Here is a 25,049-nt window from a genome sequence, read left to right as displayed (position 1 = left end):
GGGAACATTTCCACTTGCACAGAACACACCTGTGTTTAGCTTTTATTTCCAGTCACTCAAAAATAGCTCCTTCATCTGTGTTCTGCCGCCCCCATCCCTGCCTTCGTGATTTGTGCTCAGAGCATGGTTGAAAGGGCTCAGAAGCCTCTGGGTCTGATTTCCATCCCGAGAAGCTCCCTGGAGAAAGGCTGAGAGCAGCCTGGTGCAGACCAGGCCAGGCTGTGGCTGTAACGGTGGCCACCCCCGGGCACTCCTTGCCCTGACCGCTGCCGGCGGTAAGGGGGGTGGGGGGAACGAGCCCTGCCGAGGAGAGGCCCGAAGTTCCTGCCCTTGGCCCACAGCCTCCAGGCCTCTGCCCCCCTACCCTGGAAGGAAGGGCTTCCCAGCGCCACTCCTTATAAACAAGGATCTTTAAGTATGGGTTTCTTATGAAAACGCTCCCCTGAGTAGCTGTGTCTTTGACTCCTAACGAAGCAGACACAACCCCCTCCCACCCTTGCTGCTTCAGGGGCCTAAGCCTCTTGGACAACATGAAGGTAAACACTAAGAAAGATAACATAAAAATCATGGAGCAGTGGAGATGGAAGGAAGGGGAAGGTAACTGACAGATGCACCTGAAAGAAGGAGGGAAGCCAGAAGATTAGATAAAGGTAGAAATAGAGGAAAAAATACAAAGTGGGGTGTCTGGGTGGCCCAGTAGTTAAGCATATACCTTCAATACAGGTCACGATCCCCAGGTCCTGGGATCGAGCCCTGCATCGAGCTCCCTCGTCTCGGGGAGCCTGCTTCTCGTTCTCCCTCTGCCTCTCCCTCTGCCCTTCCCCTACTCGTGCTCTCCCCGCTCTCTCTCAAATGAATAAATTAAAAAATCTTAAAAAATAAAAGAAAATACAAAGTGAGAGTTTCACCTTTTCCTCAGGATATATGAAACCAGGGACCATTAAATCCCTGGAGCTTGACCTGCTGGGAAGGCAATTAGGACTGCAGACTAGCTAACCGGCTTCCTTCATCTCTCTACCTTCCTCCTTTCTAGACAACTCTTGAGCACCTGACTTAACGGGTCATTTCATGTGCACGCCCCGGGCTTCCCAGTGCAGGGCCCTCTCGGGTGGCCGGCGGCAGGAGCCCAGGACCATTCGTCACCCTTCCTTTCCCTGGTGGCGGCCCTGGAAGTTAGGTGGGACCGCGGGTGTCCAGTGCACGGTTTGGAGAAGGAAGGGAGGCCCAGAGCACAGAAGTGACTTTCCCAGGGTCTTCAAGCAGGGTTGTAGAAGGTGGGGCCCAGGCGCTCCCAGAGGTGACTCGTCTGCTCCTGGAGCCACCCTCTGTTGCTGGGTAGCTAGGGCAAGTGCCTCTCAAAAGATTCTCTTTCTACCTTAATGGCATTATCATTATTTAATCAGGAAAATGATATTACCATGCCATTACCTCATCTGCTTGCGTGTTGGTATCCATTTTTGTGATCTCTTAGGGTCAGGATCATCCGTGACTTTCTGATTCCATCGTCACCTCCACAGAAATGAAATGATAGTGCAGAGGAAATGATGAGCTCAGCTCAGGGGTAATGTTGGTTCTTTCCATTCCTGAAGCCCTCTTCTCCCTCTTCCTTAGGCTTTCTTCTATGTGGGCAGATTTTTGCCTTCCTCTTTTCTTTGGGCCAGGTACCACTTAGTTTTCTGCTTGCTTTTAGCATGAAAAAAAGCAAGAGAGAGAGAGAGAAAGAGGGAGAGAAGGAGGAAGAAAGGGAGGGAGGGAGGGAAGGAGGGAGGGAGGAAAGAGAGAGAGAGAAAGGCGGGAGTCCTGAGCTCCTTCTTAAGTCATTCTATGATTATATGTTCTTTTGTTTGTCCTAATGTTTATTTTCTCTTCCTGCCTCCCTCTGATTAATTCATTAATTGAAACATTTATTCACGGGGAAAAATGTTTTCACACTTCCTTGCTCCCCGCCCCACAGGAAGTAAGGATGTTTGTTCAAAGAGAAGTGGTTTTAGGAATCTCAAGAAAGGTTCTCAGGCTGGTATAAGAAAGCCCATCAGCTAAATAGATTGCTGGCCTTGACCCCTTTCTCTCTACACTGCTGAAGCTTTTAGCAGAGCTAAAATGCTGGGATTAAATGTGGTTTCAAGGGTGAGGAGTAAATTAGCAGATGTCACCCTGAAAATGATGACACGCTGACAGACCCATTAGAAGGACATGTTTTATGAGTGAATGAAGAAGTTAAGCATAGTTCTGGGATCATCTGGGTTTACACACATTTGAAGAATGCCAGTGTTCAGCAAATGAGTCATTTATGTCATAGGAGGTACTTTTTTGCGGTATGGCCTGTCTTGTTAGACTGCATATATGCCCTTACTGGAGACACAAGTCACAGTATGTCTCCCATTCAGAGCATTAGAAATTCCGGGGAATACAGTTTGCTACTGTTTTGTCTTCCTTTTTAAAGTAACCAGAACACTGGGACTGTTGAGAAGAATCCTGATGCTATAAGTATATTTGATCGAGACTTCCTCACTGAGCTCATTTATTATAAACGCAGCTTTCAATTAGATGAGGCTGGTAAATATAGGTCTCAAGGTAGTAGAAAATTTCTCTTTAGTTTACCTGTAGACAATCAGGACAGTATCACCCCCAAATTTTGATGGCCATGATTGCAGTTTTCATAGACAGATGAGTTTGCAGTTGATAAGACTCCCCAGCTTTATATGCCTCTACAAGTGATGTAAAACTGTTGTACGGGGCCCTGCGTTTGTTCGGCCTAATGATCATCTCTGCCCAGAGTGCTGTGCTTTAGTGGCAGGACATTAGTAATCTGTGCAACACCACCATCTTGGGATACTTTTCTCCTGCACCACACAGGAAAGCCTGCAGGTGTCTTAAGGAATTAGAGAAACGCTTTCTGTTTTCTATTTCCAACCTTTCTGTTTGTATTACTCAGAGAGGGCCATTGTGAGAAGTAAATGAGATGTTGTGGCTGAAAGTGCTTTAGAAATATAAAAGTTGAATTCTAGTTACTGCTCTGAGAAGTTACTATGGGAAGAAGAAAAGACGAATTCCCAGTGACTGGAAGTTCTTACTTCATCTATTGAACTATCCTGAAATTCAGTTCAGCACTCTCCCTGAAAATCCCCTTTATTATTTATTTTTTGACTTTTCTTAGGATAAAAGTAATTTATTATGGTTACACAGCCTCTGTCTTATTAGAGTATCTCAAAGCTCTTTTTATTATTCACATTTGCATTTTATTAAAATATGCTTTTCTGAGATGGAAGGTGGCATGGGATGCACTTTTAAATAGTACTTCGAAATTATAAATAACACTCTTGGAGAAAAAATGAGAAGAAAAGTGATAAATAGATAAATACAAAGAAAAGTCAGAATCACCTGTGACTTCACCACCTTCAGATACTTCTCAATATTTGAGCTGTATTCCTCCAGATGTTTTATACATAGACATACACACATAGATTATAGTTCAAAATAAAAACGGGGATCCCTGGGTGGCTCAGCGGTTTAGCGCCTGCCTTCAGCCCAGGGTGTGGTCCTGGAATCCTGGAATCGAGTCCCGTGTCGGACTCCTTGCATGGAGCCTGCTTCTCCCTCTGCCTGTGTCTCTGCCTCTCTCTCTGTGTGTGTCTCTCATGAATAAATAAAATCTTAAAAATAAAAATAAAAACAGGATCGTATCACACACACTAGTCTGTAACCCTCTTTTTTCTAAATCTATCATGTCTATCTTGGGCAGCATGTTTAAATGGTTCCTTGTGTCCTATTGTATGAAGTACCATGGTTTTCTTCTATGTTTAGCTTATTTTTAGGTTTTCTTTATTTTAGACCATGTTGCATGCAGTCACTGTGTCGTGAATTCCTTGTGCAGGTAATTAGTTCTGCCACTTTCTACTACTTGTATAACCTCAGGAAGGTTGCTCAGAGTCTCTGTGCCTCAGCTTCCATGTCTGTGAAATGGGGATGATGTAGTACCTACCTCCTGGTGTTGCAAAGATTGAATGAGTTAAGGTAGTAAAAGCACTTAGCCTGCCTCCCTCAGAGTAAGTGCTGAATAAATGTTAATAGTTGTTATTTATAGATGATAAATAGCTAACTGTAATGCTGCATCAATTCCTTTTAAAGGCATTTGAGTGATGGAAGTGATGAAAGACTGCCAATTTAGTCTCCCCACAGGAGTGTGTGTGAATGTTTTCCTATCCTTGTCATCCCCGAATATTATCATTCTTTCTAATCTCTGCTAATCTGATAGGTGTTTGCATTCTTTAAAATGATTACTCAAGTTGAGAATTTTATGTGTCATTTTCCAATTGATTTTTATAAAACTACCTTATACTCATGACATTAGCCTGTCATCTTTCACTTTACAAATGTTTTTTCTTAGTTTATGACTCAGGGAGATATTTAAGAAAAACATCATTAAAAATAAATACCTTTTAGACTTAAATTTTCTCCATTTTCTGCTTAACTAGATAGTGCAGTACAATTCATCCTTTTAAGAATAGTTTTACTTAAGGCTTTTATATTTTAGTCCTAGCTGGAAAGGGTAGCTGGCTATTAAATGCATTCCTTTTCTGCCTTCCTTAGGGCTTTCAGAGGTTCTATTTAAAGCTTCTGTCCTTACAAGCATTTTTTTACAGTGGCATTCAGAGAGCCCCTGAGGTTCTGCATGGATATATATATATATATATATTTCCTCATATTCTAGATGAGAGCGTGGCCAACTTTTTCTGTAAAGGGCCAGAGAGTAAATATTTTAGGCCTTATGGTCTTTGTTGCAACTATCCAAAAACAGTCGTAGAAGTAAATGAATGGGCATGGCTGAGTTCCAATAAAACTTTATTTATAGACACTTAAATTTGAATTTTGTGTAATTTTCACATTCCTTGAAATATTCTTCTCTCGGTTTTTAAAAACCATTTAAAAATGTATAAACTATTTTCAGTGGGATGAACAGAAATAGGTAGCAGGCCAGATTTGCTCCATGGGCTATAGTTTTCTGGCCCCCGAGATAGAATATCTAGAAACAGACCCCAAAAATATAGCCAGTTAATTTTCAACAAAGGTACAGGGAAATTTTATTTTTTAAAAGATTTATTTATTTACTCATGAGAGACAGAGAGAGAGAGAGAGGCAGAGGCACAGGCAGAGGGAGAAGCAGGCTCCATGCAGGGAGCCCAATGCGGGACTCAATTCTGGGTCTCCAGGATCAGGCCCTGGGCTGAAGGTGGTGCTAAACCGCTGAGCCACCTGGGCTGCCCAGTACAGGGAAATTTTAAAAAAGAAAGGAGAGGGCACCTGGGTGGCTCAGTGGTTGAGCGTCTCTCTTTGGCTCAGGTCGTGATCCTGGGGTCCTGGAGCCTGCTTCTCCCTCTGCCTATGTCTCTGCCTCTCTTTCTGTGTCTCTCATGAATAAATAAATAAACAAAATCTTTAAAAAAACACCTCACTTTAAAGAAAATAAAAAAGAAAGGAGAGTCTTTTTCAGAAATGATGTTGGCACAATTGGAAATCCATAAGCAAAACAAAAACAAAAATGTACCCTAATCTAAACCTAACACATGATGCAAAGATTAATTCAGAATGGACTGAGTAGATCTACACGCAAAGTAGATCTACTAAAATGTAACATAGATCTACATGTAAAACAAAAACTGCAAAATGTTATTTATGAAAACATAGGAGAAAGAATTGTTAGACATGACACCAAAAGCACAGTCCATGAAAGAAAATACTGCTAAATTGAACTTTAACAAAATTAAAAACTTTTGGTCTGCAAAGATACCATTAAGAGAATGTTGGTTGGTCTGTTTCTCTTACAAGGTGATCTGAGCCCCACTGTTAGTAAATAATTGCCTGATAAGTAATTGCATGAATTTCAAGGAGCTTGATTTTGTTCGCAGTCTTCCTACGAATATCCTTTGTAACACAAGACCACAAGTCTCCCTTATCAGAGTCCTTTCCCCCAAGGTGGCAAACAAATGTAGCCACACTCTACCAGTTGGGCCTGGGCTCAGCTGAGCAACCTGAGGGCTTGGATTTGACCTGGGAATTGTATTTTTCACTCACTGCACAAGGCTTATAAGCTATATTTGCTGAGGATGGAGAAAAAGACGCCGAAACAAATTTTTATGCCAAGGGAATAAGTTTTCCCTAATAGGAAAACTGAAACCGAGACTTGTCTGATGAAGAATGAGATGGAAGGTAGGAATTTAGGAATTTACCAATAGTTGCTACAGCTGGATGATCTTGACATTCATAATATTAGGTCATGGCTATGCCCTTTACCTCATATGCCTTCCTGGTCCTTATCTGTGAACTGAAGATACTCCCCCACCTTCATCCATAACAGCTGTCTTTGTTATCTCTTAGACATGCTGCAGGAGCTAAGAAAATCTCTTAAAACATGATGAAAGGTGCTTTATAAGTGCCAATGTCTTTGTCAATGAAACAAAATGGTTCTTTATTATATCTACTACCCTTTTAATGGAAGAAAAGCATGTGTCAGGATGCAGAATCAATACGGTTTTCTAAACATGAATGCAAATGAAAACAGCTGTAGGATGCACTTCCTTGAGAGGTAAACTGTGTTGTTAGCCAGGTGCTTTGAATGATCCAAGAGTATCATTAGAAACAACTTCCAAAATTTAGCATTAAATGGGCACCTAGGTGGCTCAGTCGGTTGAGAGTCGGGCTCTCGGTTTTGGCTCAAGTCCTGATGTCATGGGTGGTGGGATCAAGCCCTGTGGGGTGGGGGTGGGGTTCCATGCTCAGCAGGGAATCTACTTGAAGATTCCTTCCCTTTACCTCTCCCTCTCAAATAAATAAATCTTTTTTAAAAATTTAGCATTAAATAGTCATCTCGATGTAAGTGATTTAACAAGTAGAAAATGGGAAATTTCTTTCTTTTTTTTTTTTTTTAACTTTTATTTACTTATGATAGTCACAGAGAGAGAGAGAGAGGCAGAGACACAGGCAGAGGGAGAAGCAGGCTCCATGCACCCGGAGCCCGACGTGGGATTCGATCCTGGGTCTCCAGGATCGCGCCCTGGGCCAAAGGCAGGCGCCAAACCGCTGCGCCACCCAGGGATCCCGAAAATGGGAAATTTCTATGAAAAAATACTGGTGCATAATTTTGCATACTTGATTATGTTTAAATAGACCCAAATAATGTATAAGCACTTCCTTAATGAGTTGCATTTTGTGTATGACTTGTTCACATGCCTTCATGTGTTAATGGCTCATGGCATGCTTCAAGCCCAATCATAAGTAAACAGGACAGGTCCCCTCTGCAAATATCCCCTTTTCACATGATTGCTGATTTTTGAAGTAGATTTATGGGGGTAGAAGGTCTTTAATTCTGACATTAGGAAAGAGGCTAAAAGCATAAATATTTTCTGAAACTTAAGATTATGTAACCTGCAAATAAAATGATGAAATTGGTAAGTTATTGTTGTATATTTGTTGCGTACAAACTGTATGGCCATGCCCCACAACTCTGGGAGATGCCCAATATGAATGGTGATTCTGAATGTGGACTGTTATGGAAGTATCTGTTGGCTGCTATTCTCTGTAAGAGGCTGCAGATAGAAGCATCTTCTTCTAAGAGGGAAACAGGCTGTGAGTAATGAGGCCTTAGGGGCTTCTGCTCTGGCTTCTCTCCTATTAAAATCCCTTCAGGCCTTCCTCATTCCTGCTTGCCTGCCTCCCATAATGTCTGTGGAAGTTCTCTTCTCTTTCTGGGGACCAAGATTTGATCTCTGCTTTTTGATCAGTTCTAAGTGACATCTGGACTCAGAGGTTACTTTTGTGGCATTTCCTAACCCACATGCTCTGAGTGGGTTTTGAGAGTATAGGGTAGTGATCCCCTCAGCTCTCCAGGTGGATCAAAAGGGCCTTAGGTAGCTGGAAGCCCCCTCTGAGTTGAGAGCTTTCAACAAAATTTGGCTTCCAGCAATATGGCATCAAAATAGTATCATTTTATATGTGTTCTATTATCTGAAAAAAAAGTTGGGTGGCACTGACTTACTGCATGTATTTAAATTTTCCATATAACGATGTTTAACACTGACTCTACTTTTCCTTAGGGAATATTCACCTTCCCTGTTAAAGAAAGGTACATATGACAAGCAGAGGAGACTCCAGGATAATTAAAAAAACTCTCGTATGTCTTTTCATTTTAGAAATTCTTTCTCTAGGACTTCTTTTGGGAATTAGACCTTGAAATAGCTCAGACTTTTAAAGATAGACCTTAAAGTTCTATTAAATCTAAAATAAAATAAATTCTAATTAAAGAAACAGTCTTTTTTAAGCAAGTATAATTTCTGGCTGTAGCCATGCTGGCATTAAAGGTGTTAGGCTTCCTCTCCTGCCATAGACAACTTTAAAATTGGACAAAATACGTGAACCCACTGTTTTTAGGCATTGAGTAATACATAGCTCGGGGATGTAATCCTTGAGATAAAGATTCCACATCAACCCTGGCTGTTTTCCTGGGGGCTCTTTCAAAATTGCAACACAGGGCAGTGGGCCCCATCAGAAAGCAGAAAACTCATCAGCTAGAGGAAACCGAGATTGTAATTCAGGGCTGCCAGGGTGACTGGACTTTCGGGGCAGTGAATTGCCAAGGAGCAAGCTGTACAAAGAGCAAGCTCCAGCAGGCTATATAGAGGAGTCTCTTGAGTCTTTTGTCAAATACTAAGCTGTGCATCAACAGGGCAAGACTCTGCCAGGCCTAGCAGAAAACAAGCACATGGGAGCAGGTGGGCCATGAGCTGAATGAGTATCTCAGAAGTCACCAGGGATGGGAGGGTGGTGGCCTTTCTGGCCAAGCAGGGTAGAAAAACTCTGTTGAATACACCTGGCATCTAATTGAGAACCCAGAAAAGGCAGCCACGGGAACAGTGCTACCCTAACCTACCCTAACAAAGTATTTAAGCAGAGCCTTGACAGGTCAAGCTGATCTGCAAGTAACTTGCTCGCCATAACAAAAACTCAACGTTCTTACAAGGAGGATCGCAAAAATCCAGTCTTCAGGGTGTAGCTTATATAGTTGTTGAGACCATACAGTCACAAATTACTCTATGTATGAAGAAGTAGGAAAATGTGAGGGATGTTGTGAGTAGCTTATAGAAGACATGGGGACATTTCTGAATAGTTTGCAGGCATCCATACATGCTTCAGTTCATATTCGCATGACCAAGTGGAGGCTTGATTAGTGCTCTTTGTGTGTCCCTCATCCAATTTTTCTTTCTCTCTCTCTCTCTCTTTCGAGAGGCAGAGACCCAGGCAGAGGGAGAAGCAGACTCCCTGCGGGAAGCCCGATATGAGATTCAATCCCGGAACCGTGGGATCACGACTTGAGCCAAAGACAGACGCTCAACCGCTGAGCCACCCAGGCATCCCTAGTTTTTCATTACCAGTTATATAATATGTCAAATGACAGAGTCCTAAACTAACGTTGCAAAGCCTGTAAGCTATTGCCCAATAAAAAAAATCAGGGTTTTTTTTTTTTACAAGTTAGATAAATTCTTTGAGGTCATGAGTTCTCATTATCAACAAAATAGTGAATGACTCCCTAACAATCACTCCTTGACAATCCTAGACTTGACTCCTTGACAATCCTAGAATGTTGACATTTGTAATGTGACATTTTCCTTTTTTTTTCCTTTAATTTCTTTCATCAGTGTTTTATAGTTTTCATTTTGTAGGTCTTTCACCTCCTTGGTTAAGTTTATTCCTAAGTATTTTATTATTTTTGATGTGACTGTGAGTGGGATTGTTTTCTTAATTTCTTTCTAGTACTTCATTGTTAGTGTATAGAAATGCAACAGATTTCTGTATATTAATTTCATGTCCTGAAGCCTTACTGAATTCATTTATCAGTTTGAATAGTTTTTGGAAGAGTCTTTCGGATTTTCTCTATAGAGTATAATGTCATCTGCAAATAGTGTAAGTTTGACTTCTTCCTTGCCAATTTGGATGCCACTTACTACTTTTTGATGTCTGATTGCTGAGGCTAGGACTTCTAGTCTATGTTGAACAATAGTGGTGAGAGTGAGCATCCCTGTCATGTTCCCGACCTTAGGGGGAACCTAAGGTCGGGAACCTAACAAAAACCTCTCAGTTTTTCCCCCATTAAGGATGATGTTAGCTATGGGTTTTTCATATAAGGCCTTTATTATGTTGAGATATGTTCCTTCTAGGCCTACTTTGTTGAGAGTTTTTATCATGATTGGATGTTGTACTTTGTCAAATGCTTTTTCTGCATCTGTTGAGATAATCATACGGTTTTTGTCCTTTCTCTTGTTAATATGATGTATCATACTGATTTGTTTTTTTTAAGATTTTATTTATTCATGAGAGACACACAGAGAGAGAAGCAGAGACATAGGCAGAGGGAGAAGCAGGCTCCATGCAGGGAGCCCAATGCGGAACTTGATCCCGGATCCCAGGATCATGCCCTGAGCCAAGGGCAGACACTCAACCGCTGAGCCACCCAGGTGCCCCTATCATACTGATTTGTGAATATCAAACCACCCTTGCATCCCAGGAATAATCCCACTTGATCATGGTGAATGTTTTTTTTTAATGTACTGTTGAATTTGGTTTGCTGGTATTTTGTTGAGGATTTTTGCATGTGTGTTCATCAGGGATATTGGCCTATAGTTCTCTTTTTTAGCAGTGTCTTTTTCTGGTTTCATGTCAGGGTACTGCTGGCCTCATAGAATGAATTTGGAAGCTTTGCTGTCTCTTCTATTTTTTGGAATAGTTTGAGAAGATTAGGTATTAGCTCTGCTCTAAGTGTTTAGTAGAATTCCCCTGTGAAGCCATCTGGTCCTGACTTTTGTTTGTTGGGAATTTTTTGATTACTGATTCAATTTCATTGTTGGTAATCAGTCTGTTCAAATTTTTCTGTTTCTTCCTGATTCAGTTTTGGGAGGTTATGTGTCTCTAGGAATTTGTCCATTTCCTCTGGGTTGTCCAATTTGTTGGCATATAATTTTTCATAATATTCTCTTCTAATCCTTTGTATTTCTACAGTGTCAGTTATTGTTTCTCTTCCTTCATTTCTGATTTTATTTATTCGGGTCCTCTCTCTTTTTTTCTTGATGAGTCTGGCTAAAGGTTTATCAATTTTGTTTATCTTTTCAAGGAACCAGCTCCTGGTTTCATTGATCTGTTTCATTGGGTTTTTTAGTCTGGAATGTGACATTTCCTTGAGTGAGTTTGTATCTGGGGCTATCTCCTTGGTTTCTCTCATGAACTGTGGTCTGTCAGGCATTTCTTCTGACATTGAGAGAGACAGTAGTCTTCTTTTTCCCTCTTACCTCATAAACCATGATGTTGATGAGCCTGCTTTAATAACTGACTTACGGGGATGTTGGAAATTCTGAGCCAAAATCCCAGCCATGCAGAATAATTGCATCTCTTGGGGAGGTGTTAACAAGCAGAGGCAAAGCTGAGTGCTCTTGGGCTGTGGCTTCTATGGATCTTTCTCTCAATAGCCCCCCTGAAGCTCCACGCAGAAGACGTTCATTAGTAAATATTAAACAGCGCTTTCTGTACTGCTGGTGGGATGCTGAGGGTGTAAGACCCCCTCGGGACACTCTGAGGCTCACTTAACAGCCACACTGAAAGTGTACAGCACTCACTTTCTTCTGGCGTGATATCTCAGTCATCAAAGAAGGCCATGAAATTTTTTTTTCAGCCATGCTGGATAACTTCTGGGAAATCAGAAATTTCTGGGGAATGTGGGGACAGCTAACCACCAAGAGAAGTGACTGAGCACTTAAAATGAATCGATTTTAATCTTTCCATTTTTTGGTTTGATATGTCCATTTGTAAGCAATGCATTCCCGTCTGAACTCAAATAGTGCACTTACAGTGTCTGAGAAAATGTGGCCTACATTTTGGAGGTACTTTTTGTTTCTACAATTATAGACAAATAATTAATGCGGTACAGACCAACAGGTAAGCCACATCATATAGATGAAGCTTTCTTGTGTAGCTAATCTATACTTGCTCTTCCTCATTCAATTTGACCTCACTTCTGATGTTTGAAAATTGAGAGAAGTAGATCAATAGTCTGGGGGAAGATTGGGCCATCCATCATTTCATCCATTTAGCCAACATTTATTCAGAATCGGTATTTGCCTGGCAATGTTCTAGGTATTTGGTGGGTGTAAAGGTGTAAAGATAAGATCCTTGTTTTCAAAAAGCTTACCATTTTTGAGAGTCTTGCTACTCAAAGTGTGGTTCATGGACCAGCAGCATATGCATCACCCAGAAACCTGTTAGAAATACTGAATCTCAGACCTGCTTTAGACCTACTGAATCCAAATTGGCGTCTTCACAGGATCCCCAAGTGGATAGTATGTGCATTAAAGTTTGAGAAGCACTAGTCCAAATCATTGATTGTTAACCTGCATATTGGGAGGACCTGGGGACTTCTAACAAGGGCCGATTTCCTGGTGCCACCGCCTAGAAATTGTGCTTGAATTGTGGGGTGTAGCCCAGGCATTGGGAATTTTAAAAACTCCCCAGATAAATGTGCAACCACCATTGATAAACCCTAAACTATTAGGTTGCTCTGCATTCTTGACAAAAGGGAGCCCAGGAGGAGGTTGCAGCTCATTCTGTTAATCAATCTGCAAGCCAGGTGGCAGGTTTGTCTTTTGTAAACATTTGTAGTGCCTAGACTAAAGTCCGATTGGCCAGAGCTCACTGGTGACTTTCTGCCAACAAGTTGCATGTCGGGAGGTGACCGTCAGCCGGCTCCTGCTTTGGTTAGCTGTGTGACTTGCTGGAGTGCTTCAGCCACATTTTTCAGGGCTCCTCCGACAGGATCAAGTAGACTAAGGCATGATATTGGGGTCTGGGCAAGTCTTCCCTCCTCAGACCTGCCCTGGGGCCTTGGTGTCCCTCTCTTTGGCTTTCTTCCAAGTGTGTGAGCTACAGCCACTGGTGGTTTCACCCAAGGATGGTGACAAATGTGTGTGATCTTAATTCAGAAGCTTTCCTGGTCAGGGCATTGGAGCAGCTCAGTGGTTGAGTGTCTGCCTTTGGCTCAGGTCATGATCCTGGGGTCCTGGGATCGAGTCCCACATTGGGCTTCCCACAGGGAGCCTGCTTCTCCCTCTGCCTGTGTCTCTGCCTCTCTCTGTGTGTCCCACATAAATAAATAATCAATCAGTCAATCTATCTATCTATCTATCTATCTATCTATCTATCTATCATCTCTTTAAAAAGAAGATTTCCTGATCATATTGTCCCTCAAGGTCCCTGAGACCAGTCCATAGAATCACCATAATAATGATAACCACCAGCAGTTATGTGGCTCTTTACACCTCGCCAAGATTTTCCTGTGTGTCAAGAGACTGAGACCCAGAGTTTTTATAACCAGGGGGCCACTTAAGTCTCTGCAGGCCCGTTTGCTCTCTTCCCCCTTTCCTGAGATAGCTCCGAGAACCTGACATAGTGCAGAATGTAGAGGTAGGACGACAGCACAACTACAGCTCTATTTATTCATTCCTTCAAAGGAAAAACATCATTTGTTTTTTATGAGGAAGAATACCATATTTTACTCAAATATCTGCCTGGTGATGAGGCAACCGGAAACCATTTTGAGGACTTGGTCATAGAAGAGTGACCATTCTATGTCAGAAATATCATTCTTTCCATACTCTTGACTCTTTTTAAAGTACTTTCCTCTGCTTTTGTGCCAGTAGAGTTATTTCTAATTGTCATTGTTCTGGAAACTTTCATCTACATGCTGATCTTTCACTCTTTCCCACTGCAAACTCCTGCCTCATTCAGAAGCTGCCCCCTCAACCTGTTTATACTGTCCATTACTCATCACTATTGGAATCTCAAAATCCACTAGGGTGGTCATCATCTTGGGTTACATCTCTGTTTCCGGTGTGATTATTAAGTGTCCCAGGTTTGAAAAGAATTTAAATGGTCACTCTCACATGTTCCAGTATTTTGGCTGCACTGCCTCTCTCCTCAGTGGTCAGCTGCTATCTCATTGTCCTGCTTTCACGCACCTCCTGCCATCCTCCTTGGGGACATCCGCTCCACCCTGATGACATGCTGGCCTCGCACATCACTGACCAGCTGCCATTCTGCTTCTGTCACTCACAAGGGCCATCTTGCCTCACACTTCACATCGCTCTTCAGTAGATGTTGGTTGGGAGCCCCCTGGGAGCCAGGCACTGCCTTCACTCTAAGTGCTGGTTCTTGAATGTTTTCTTCCATGACCCCTGCTTCCTGCTTTCCCTCTTCCCTTCCTTCATGCTTAGTGATCCTGCTTCTGACCTTTCTCATTGCCTTGGTTCGTCTCTCATTGTCTCTTTTTAGGCTACCTGGTTCATCTTGGTCCCCACTTGTTTTTAAATCTGGCCTAGCACTCCTGCTGGCATTTCTGCATCATATGATTCGCTGTCTGCCTCTCCCACTAGGCTCTGAGCTCGGGAGCCCTGCAAGGACATTATGATTTTCTGTTTACCCCTGAATTCCTCTGCTATCCTGCATGTTTTCAGTCCTCGGTAAATAAATTAAATTTGCTGCTCCTTTACATTTCCAGAAGCACAGCCCTCATATGAATAATTGTCTCTTCGTCTCTGCCATCAAAAGGCTTGTTCTTTTGCCTGGTTTGTCAGAAAGGATGTATTTCCACTTCTCATTTTGCTATCAGAATTGTTCCCATTTCCCTTAAATTAGCTTCTCTTGCCAGGGGGTAAGAAGCGCCCTGCTCCAGATGCCTTGACCCTGAGCTGGTTTCTATCCTGCAGCGGGGCTCCCCCTTTCACTTTCCTCCATGTCCTGGGGCACACTGGCTGTTTTCTTTTAGGAATGTGCTTATCTCATCCATGAGCCTTGTATTTGTCTTCATACCAATCAGAACAGTAAGACAGATTGTACTCTACCTTCCCTCTCTTACCTTGAGTTACACAATGATTAGTACTGTTAATGTTTTCCTTAAAAAGCTGAGTATAGACAAGCCATCTAAGCCATTCGCCACTGATGGGAGATCTAATAAATATGTCGTTTGCATACTTTTCCCCTGTAGGCATATATGAGTTCTCCAGTTATTCTCGATATGCTTCTGCAAATTTTCTTCATTGTTTTTCTCACACATAAAGGAAAAGGCTTCGTTACAATGATTCAACCCAATGATTGGGTTGTTCCTTGCCTAAGATAAGGCAAGGCATGGATATGCACCAGTCAGAAAGTTTGGAAGGAAGCTTTTGGAAAGAAATGTAGCACCCAACAATATTTGAGTGCCTTTTGTGGATGTAATTCTGTATCAGGTGCTTTGAAATGAATGTGCAGGGAAGTTCAGTCCTCACATAAGCAATCCCTTTGCGCATGAAAAGATTTAAGATTGTTTGAAAAGCTGTGAATGATTATCTCTGCTTTGGTACCAGAGCTCTTGGTTGATACCTGTTAGCCATAAGGACCTTGTATAATATTGTATGTGGGTCTCTCACATAAATCTCTAAGCTCCCTGGAGTTAAGGATCATGTTCTTTGCGTGTTTAACGTCTGGTGCCTACAAAAGGAACTTAAATATACTTTACATTTCATAGATGTTTGTTGAATTGAGTATCGTGAAGTGCAAATTAACACAGTTGTGAGTATTCCAAGAAAAGATAAAGCACTCATCATTATCACTTTCCTAAAGGTGAGTTTCAAGCTGGGTTTGAAGAGAAGAAGGACTTGTCTGGAAAAAGAGGGGAAAAAAGGTGCCAGGCATTTCCTTAAAAGCAGAGCCTTCTGAATTGAAAGGTTTAATTTCTAAGGATTAAAAGTAAAAGAATGTCACCCCCCACCCCTTCACAACATTTCCTGGTATTGTTGATGACGAGATTTCTCAGAGTTGGAAGAACAGCAGGAGCCATCGTACTCTGCCACCACCGCCCCCATTCATGAATCCCGTCTGTGGGAACTGATGCTGGATTGTTTAGGGAGTGATGTGACATCAGCAGGACCAGAATACTTACCTGGGCTTCTCTTTGTCATTTTCCAAGAAAGACAAGCATTCTCTCCTGTTGTCTTTTGAACCTAGGTTTGTTCTGGGTAAATCTGAACTTGATGCTTCAAATGTCTGTTTTTTGGTGTTGGTCAGGACTAGAATTTACCATCTCTGCTTGAGCCCTCCTGGCCCCTTCCCTGCCCCACCCCGGTGCTGTAGAGGACCGGGAGTGCCTCTCCATGGGCCCTGAGCATGATCTCCTCACTTTGTTGAGCATGCCCCGCTTCTGACGTACCTTAAAAAGACCTGTGTGTTTCTAGCACTTTTTGGAAAGCCTTTGCTCATTTTAGGCTCTACAGGAATTAGTGATCACAGTCTGAGAACTGGGTTTTTACTCAAGGATGTGTACTCAACAGCAGTATACACTGTACATCCACCGGGCAGGAAGAAATGCCCAAGTGAGGAGGTTTGCGGTAGGCCAGGTGAGTCTTGGATTAGGCTGGTAGATGTGGAACTGGAGCTGGAGGACAAATATGAGATATATTATAAAGCTAGAGCAAATTGGCCTTCTAACTAATTGGATATGGAGTAAAATAGAAATGATTTTGTGGTCTGAGATTAAAGGCCCAGGAGAACCATGAGGCTGTTAGGCTCAGAACAGAAGCTTGGCACAGGCCAAGCTCTCCGGCTCTCTCTCTGGAACCTGGCATAAAATAGACGCTCAATAAACATTTGACAAGTGAATGAACAGAATAGGGATTATTTGAAGGGAAGCAGGTTTGATCTAGAAGAATGAGTAGATGTATTCTTTCATTTAGTAAGCAAACATGGAGTTCTGTGAGGTGGGGGAAGGGCTTTTCATGATGACAGCTGTGCCCCATCACCACTGAGAGGAGAAGGTGAGGAAGAACAATGCGTTCACGAGCTTGCCAAAAGTGTGATTTTTCTTATGCTTGGCCGATTGTCGCAAAGCCCTTTTTAATTTCCACAAGCTTTGTGATAGGGCAACCAAAGGGAACATTTGTGCGTGTGGTATTTTCTAAAGCACGTTTTACAGTTAACAAAATCATTTTATTTCAGCAAAATTCAGACGAAGAAAATACATATCTTCCCATCTTTAAAGAAAAGAAGATCGTATTGATTCAGGGCATCTGACAGCAGCCCTGGGTTTTGAGTCCCAGCCAGCAGCTCCAGCACACTTGTGCTTTTGTTCCTCCATCTGACTTGGAGATTTGTGCTGACTTCGTCTCAGTAACCACTGTTGCACTGATAGCGGCCTCCAGGAAAGGGCCTCCATTCTCTCTGAGAGTGGTGGCAGGCCTCCTCGGAGGGTGCTTGCCCCATTTCTCACTCTCTTCTCCCTGTTTTCCTAGGATTGCATCGACGTGGGCTGGTGGGAAGGAGAGCTCAACGGCAGACGAGGAGTTTTCCCTGACAACTTCGTGAAGTTACTTCCACCTGACTTTGAAAAGGAGGGCAATGTAAGTCTTCTGGCCTTGATGTCAGCGCTCCACACGCTCTCGAATTTGTGGCTTCCATGATGGGTGTTGGGATACCGGGTGAGGGGAGTTCAGCGGACCACTGAAGAGCACTGGCGTTTTCGTTCAGTGGACCTGGTTTCTGGGCCCTCGGCCGTCCTGTAGGCCGGGTGTGAGGGTGAACGAGTTCATTACCTGACAAGCCTCAGTTTCCTCATCTGACAGCTGGTCACAGTGACCCTTATACTGGTGTTGTTGCATGAATAAGATAATGTGTGTAAAGCACTCGTTGCAGTACCTGGAACATATAAGCACCCAAATGAGAAGAACTCTTGGGTGTCCCATTTGGTAAGCAGACTGCCTGCATCCTGTGTGGTATGTCCTTGGGGGGCAGTGGGTGGAATGCCCAATATTGTGGAAGTGGCTCCAAAGCACATTGTGAAGCCGAGGATGCAGTGAGGCCACTGATGTTCCTACGCTGTGTGTGCACAAACACGGACATGTATACAGACATACACACACATCCATATATGTACTTGCATACACCTCTGATCTGTTTTCTCTCTGTGGGGACCCATTGTCCAATGCTGTTGTTAAAATGAGCTGGTCCATCTTTGCCTCGCTCCAGGTGAATTGTTTCCCTAATGATGATGGAACAAGAAATGTTGAAAAGTTAGAGGCACTTTACATCTTAAGAGGTCCTTTCCGTTCTGCTGTGCCCCTCAGGGCTCTTTGCTCAGGCTTTCACTTGACTTCTGCCTGCCTTTCTGGCTGGGTTCCTTTTTATGCCTGTTGGGGCTCTGCTACTGGACCATGAACCTGACCTTGATCCATGACCATTCCCTTGGAGCTGAGGTTTATGAAGGATTGCTACACACTGGTGGATTGGTTGCTAAAGACATTAAACAGCATTGATGGCATATGTACTGCTTAGATGAACAAATGTGATTGTTCAAGAAGCTGCCTCATGATCCCACCAAGGTCATACCCCATAGATCTTTAGATCAGTTTGAAGCATAGAGCCACACCCCTAGGCTTTTGGAGAGCTTGCTTTCCTGTATCGTTTAGCTGAAGAATGTTCTGTTCCTCATGTGTTATTCTCTCTTGGAACTGAGTTCGGGGTTCAGACAATCTGGATTCTGCTACCTGGTGTTTTCTTTGTCCCTGACACTTAATGCTGGTCCATGGACTACACTTTATCAGCATTGCCTGGAGCTTGTTAGAAATACTCAGACCCCGCCCTAGACCTGGTGCATCAGAACCTGCATTTTAACAAGATCCTCAGGTGAACTGTTTACACATTACAATTGGGGAAGTGCTGGCATAGAAGCAGGTATCTGTTTCAGTTGATGACAACCCCACCATCTAGTTCCTAACCATATTGTGGGAGGGGAATCAATTCTTAGAGAAGAATTCATCAATCAAGAAAAAAAAAACAATTTCTAGCAAGCAAAATCATTTGAGCCATTTTTACTGGATGATCACGGTGGTCGGTTATCAGTTGACAAAATCCATCCCTGAGAAAAACAGATGCTAACATTTAGTAATGACTGGATAGTCAATGTTTTGAAACAAGAGGACACAGGATTGAGGTTTGGCAACCGTTTATAGAGTGTAATACTTGTGACTCGAGGCTACAGCATCGGCTAGACCTGGGCTTGAATCATGGCCCTGCCACTTGTTCTGTTCAAGGTCACCTCACTGGATGTGTCTGAGCCCCAGTATTTTCATCTATAAAATTGTGAGAATAATTGTACCCACCTCGTTGAACTGTTGAGAAGCTAGGAATTCTTGAGCACAGCGCCTGGTACTTGGTAAAGGCTCCATATGCATTAACTTTTCTGGTCCTTGTAATTACTGTTTTCACGAGTGTGGGAAGGCTCCAGCTGAAACTATAGTAATGATAGAAGCCGGACTCTGGTTCATCTTGCTTCAACTGGTCAAATCAACACATTTATCTTAATGTCTTTGTGAACTTCCCTGGGAATCCAAATGCATCTGAGAATTTTGATGATAGCCTTTAAAAAGAAATCTAGTACTTTAGAAACTATATTTATAGAGACAAGCGGGAACAGAATGGCATAATCTTCATGTTATTTCTCATATTTTTTCAGGATCTGCTACCTGGCAGTTAGGTTTTATGTTTATTTATTTATCCACTGTGTGTTTTTTGGATCCCTTCTCGTGGGCTAGCCACCGTGCTGGTTGATGAGAAGTGAAGAGTACACACAGTTACTGCCCTTGTTGGCTTAGAGTCAGGTAGCAGGTCTGATGTTCAGGGCCAGAGACCTGCTGGACCTTTCTGAAAGGACATCAAGGGTGGGCTTCTTCTAAGGAGTGGAGTGGAGAAGGCTGTTCAGACTGCCTGTTTGACCCTTCTCACCAATCTTTGCAAGCCTGGTGAAAGGTGTCCATGTCCTGAAGCATTTGGCTGCCAAAATCTTCCCGGTGACTCCTCTCCCTGTGGCCAAGAAATCTTAGCCAGCATGCTGTCCTAATGGACGTTTGCCACCTTCCTGGTTCTGATTGAGGTAGGATGATTTTGAAGGCTAAGGTAAAATCTGGATAATTCTATAAGCAAATGGGCAAAGTCTGTGGTTGCCTACATTGTGACACCTTGCTTTCTAGTTCTCAGTCACATTTTAGTGGGGCAATAAATACACCAGGTGAGAGATTCCGTGACATACTCTTTTAGGAGCTCTGCTTCGTTACGTAAGGTATTAAGGGAAGACTGCCGCCAAGATAGTGAAGTTGTCAGTGAGGAGTAGACTCAGCTTGCTCGTTGAGGCATGCACACTCTTTGGAGCCCCATGGGCATCTCTCCAACCTCAGACAAGCAGCCACCATCTCCTTGATAGGTCTTTTATTTTTTGTTTAAGATTTTTAAAATTTATTCATGAGAGACAGAGAGAGAGGCAGAGACATAGGCAGAGGGAGAAGCAGGCTCCCTGTGGGGAGCCCAATGCAGGACTCCATCCCAGGACCCTGGGATCACGACCTGAGCTGAGGGCAAACGCTCAACCACTGAGCCACCCAGGTATCCCCTGATAGGTCTTTTAACCTTGTCCCTAAGAAGAAATCGCAGTTGGGGAAAACAATAGGCAAACCTGTCAGACAAGGTAATGCCTACAGCTGAGAAATGACGGTATAATGTGACATTTAGCTTTTAGAAAATTTAAAGTATTCCAACCTTTTCAGCCCCTCTGGCCCACAGAACCAGCCAACCAGCTTTGCATTGGCTGTTATACCAGCTTTTATCGCTACACCCAGAGTATTGGTGAGCTGGTGACAATGTGATGGGAGCTGGGGCTGTTGTTTGCTGAGTTGGCTGTGTAAAGATGATTAGAATCATTAACACAAAAAAAAAAAAAAAAAAAAGAATCATTAACACAAATGCTCTGTGTGAATGACAGAGTCTGGAACATTATTCCACCACCAGTTTCAGCACGTGTCATCTTGTCTTGCCAGTGGCTGGGGCTGCAACCATTCACCCAGGAGAGAGGACAGTCTAGGATGATCAGGGTAGATAGCAGCAAACGGCATGTATTCAGCAGGAGACCTCTTGAATCAGTGAGCATTCTGACGAAGCTGGCTCTTTCTGCTGCTGTGGTATGGACTCAGGTGGTTACCACGGAGCCTTTGGGAATTTCCTGGAGGGCTTTCTTTCAGAGAATGCTCAGCAGATTCTCTCTCACTAGGTGAGAAACGCTTTGGGCTTTCTCTCAAGATATTCCCCTGGGAGGGCGGAAGGGGGGGAGAGCACCCGCTGATCTCTTGGTGCATATTTTAGAGCAATTATGTAAGCTATTTATGAGAGAACCTAGATTCACTGGCTGTCTGTTTATTTTGAGACTTGACAGTAAAATTGAATATCAAAATGGAAAGATTAAATATTCTGAGAGCTCTAATGAAGCAATGCACATGCTCTGTCATGATTATTGAAGGAAAATGGGGGACCTGAACTCTCAAGTACAGCAGAAAATGTTTCACTGTCATTGAAAAAAATAGAAGAGCTATTCCAAATGGTAATTGTTCTGAAAGATTGCTTTTTAAGAGAAAGTCTCAGGCTCTAGAGCCTTGAAGAGAACTGTTCAAATCACTGGAAGAAGATGTTACTGTTCTACTATCCACTGACACGGAGGACTCTTCTGAGTTGATGTACCATGTCAAGAACCAGGACACTTCGAAGGTTCCCATAGCAGATGTTCTGCAGTGGAGGGACTGCCTCTCCGGGACACAGAAACCTTCCCTGAAAGATTTCTAAAGATGCCTGTGGCTGCGATGCAGGCTCACCTTTGCCAACTCACAGAGACTTACCCGGCGAACAGACTGCCAGCTTACTAATTGCAACAAGAACTGAAATGTCAGCCAGTCTGGAACACATGGGTCTGCCTGCCCAGGGCGTTTGCTCCCTGTAGGCCTGGTTTTTAAGAAGCCAGATTCTACAGGAAACCACAGTTACCTGGTGCTTTCTGCGGGAGCAAGGAATGAAAACAGGAGGAGCTAGTCATTCTCACCTAGGGTCTTTCAGGTCTAACTTGAGGCCCCCTCATGCACCAGGGGGGAGGGTGTGCAGGGGAGCTGTATGTTAAGCTCAGCTAATCCCAGATGCTGCTCACGAGTGCACCCTACCTCCGGCCCCAGCAACTTCCACGGCTTTCGGTTTTCCCAGCTAACCGGACCCTTCTTGTTCATCGTCAATCTCCAGACACACTGGTACAGTCAACTCTGTTTCCCACATTCTCAATCATAGTTGAGTGCCAGCCTTGAGATTGTTCTAGATCACCCAGCAGTTTTGTAGGGTCCAAACTTTTACAGGAAAGGAAGACTCGCTTGATTCCTACGACGGCTATTCCGCTGTAGGGGGATTTTGCTGGCGTAACTGTGACTGCATTCTCTTTACCGCGTTCTTAGGAGGCCCTGTTCCTTCAGCCCCCAGCATCTGACAATCCCGTTTATAGAACTATCTCAACCCGAATTTTCTTTGTTCCTAGTCATGTCCTTCAGCCTTTTGAGAACCATTGCTTCTAGTTTCTAAAGATGTCTACTGAATTACTTCCCCAAATAGTCTTTCAAAGAGAAACAAATATGTGTTTCTAATAAGCAGCATTGTGAAAAAAAAATCTGCCTACAACCTTGTCTGTACGTGTAGTTTTCTGGGTAATTTCAGATGCAGAAATGGGGACTGTTGAGGCATTAATGTCACCCAAACGTGACCTAATAATGGAGTCCTAACTGAGCTTCCCTGAAGCAGCCTGGCTGGTGCTCCTTCCCCTTCCCTTGCTAGTACTTAGAGCCTGTACTCTCTCAGCTGAGCACCTCATTCAGTTGTACTCTTGCCTGGAGTGATTCTCTGTCATCACTCCATCTCAGCTGTCATCTCTGAAGGCAGTCCATGTCCCAAGCTTCTCCTTCATGGGGCCTGAAAGTGTGTGTTTTAGTTCAGGCTGTAACAGAATACCATAGACTGGGTGGTTTATAAACAACGGGACTTTATTTCTCACAATCTGGATGTTGGCAAGTCCAAGATCAAGGTGGCAGCAGATCTGGCATCTAGTGAACGTCCACTTCTTGTTTTATAGATGCCTGTCACAAGGCAGAAAAGGTAGGGGAGCTCACTAGGGTCTTCTCTAAAGACACTAATCCCATCCATGAGGCACCACCCTCATGACCCAATCGTGCCCCCAAAGGCAACACCTCAAGACACCACCACATGGGGGATTAGGTCTCACCCTGTGAACTTTGGGTCCACTCAGTGGACAAACATTTAGCCTATAGCAGCACTCTTGATGCAGGATTGGTTCTCAGGAATTGCTTGTCCTTTGGTCATTGATGACCAGGTGTACCTTCCCTTCCTTCGATTCCTCCCCTCCTACTTACTGCTCTCTCCTGCTCTAGCATGAAAGAGGAAGATGGGGCAGGGAAAAGCTGGGTCCTCTGTCAGATTCCTCCTCCCACTCACGGGGGAGCTCAGGCCTTTCTATCTGGATGTGAGGTCTGGGCATGGAGTTGAGGCATCAGCTTTTACAGTGGGCAGAAGGAGCAGAGGCGTGAGCCAAGGGGGTAAATTGTGAGAGCATCTTGCAGGGGAAGCCAAATACTAAAGCCTGCGTGACTACCCAATAGGCTAGCTGTGTGGATGGGCCTGGCTAAGAGGGAGACCAGGGATGCAGGCCACCAGGCCAGAGGTTAAGGAATCTCAAGAGAGGCCCTGCCGAGAGCAAGTTTTTATGGTGGACCCTGGGGACCTCCCGTGCTAGGGACTCTGCAGGGGGGCCCTTACAGATACTGTAATCACTGAGCATAGCCCCAGCTGCACTCTCCAAAGGTACTGCCAATCCACCAGGGACAGGGGAGAAAGGGCAGTGTGTGTTTCTAGAGCCATGAAGGGTACCCTGGTCAGGAGCTGTCCATTTTTGTCCTCTCTCCAGCCTCACACAGACCCCTCTAGAGAACTTGGCTGGATGCCTGAAGGAGGGCTTCCCAAGGCTCAAAATCAAGCCAAGGTTTGCTTCCAGAACCTTACCAAAATCCTCTAACAAAGCCCCCCTAAAGGGTACCCAGCCATCAGGAGTACACTCCTCTGGTTACTCTCAACGAACCACATGTGTGGGGCCAGAGCTCGAAGGCAAGAGGCCAAGTGGCAAATCAAAATTCCTGCCAGGGAGGCCAGTTGAGCCAGCTGATGAGCTCTTTGCCTGGAACTGGCCAGGCTTGCCAAACAAAGGGCAGAGTCAGCTCTGAAATCCATCAGCAGGAAGTAAGACTTGCCTTCCTGCTGTCTTCACTCCAGAGCATTCAGATCTATTTCCTTCCTGGTAATAATGGTAAGAAATCAGATCTAGTTAATGTATCCTCTGAAGGATGGTGTTTGCTTCTGTGTCCCGGCCAATGACTGCACCCAGGCAGACTCACATGCAGGCACACACAGGCCTGTACACCCTGCATATGTGAAGACCATGGAACGCATTCTGCTTTCCTAGAAATCAGAAAACGTTGGCTCACTGATTTTATTGGAACATTTTCACGTTGGCTCTTAACAAATTGCTGTGATCTGGACAGTGAGGGATGTGAGTTCTAGGCGGTCTTTGGCCAGCACCTAGCTGTCTCTACGGCCCCCACCCCGGGGCCTCAGTCTTCTCAGTGTAGAGGGGACCCTGTGATCACTCGTAGCTCTGACATCCTGTTTCTAGCATCGATCTGCGAACCAAGCAGGCCAACGCCACCTGAGTTTGGATCTGGAGTGTTATATTTCCACTATGGAGGGAGGGCTAAAGCAAAGAAGTAGAACAAGTGCCTCTAAAAATTCATAACTTAAATTTTTTTTTAATTTTTATTTATTTATGATAGTCACAGAGAGAGAGAGAGAGAGAGAGAGAGAGAGAGGCAGAGACACAGACAGAGGGAGAAGCAGGCTCCATGCACCGGGAGCCTGATGTGGGATTCGATCCCGGGTCTCCAGGATCACGCCCTGGGCCAAAGGCAGGCGCCAAACCGCTGCGCCACCCAGGGATCCCTAAAAATTCATAACTTAAAATACTCGTCTGAGTTGAGAGGGTGTTTCTGACTGCCCACCTGTGGCGCTAGTTG

The 25,049-nt window shown here is 43.9% G+C and overlaps 1 protein-coding gene across 8 annotated transcripts in view; it reads left to right on the top strand.

Moving 5' to 3' along the window:
* SH3KBP1 (SH3 domain containing kinase binding protein 1) overlaps positions 1-25,049 on the top strand; it is a 342,506-nt gene that overhangs the window by 258,953 nt on the left and 58,504 nt on the right. For all 8 annotated transcript variants that reach the window (XM_041740052.1, XM_041740047.1, XM_041740050.1 and 5 more), the window contains one exon: positions 17,355-17,462. In XM_041740052.1, coding sequence (XP_041595986.1) covers positions 17,355-17,462 — 108 coding nt within the window. The remainder of the gene's footprint in view (positions 1-17,354; positions 17,463-25,049) is intronic.

Source organism: Vulpes lagopus, chromosome X (assembly GCF_018345385.1).
Source record: "Vulpes lagopus strain Blue_001 chromosome X, ASM1834538v1, whole genome shotgun sequence".
In the NCBI taxonomy this organism is placed as follows: domain Eukaryota; kingdom Metazoa; phylum Chordata; class Mammalia; order Carnivora; family Canidae; genus Vulpes; species Vulpes lagopus.
This window is presented reverse-complemented; position numbering and strand designations above follow the sequence as displayed.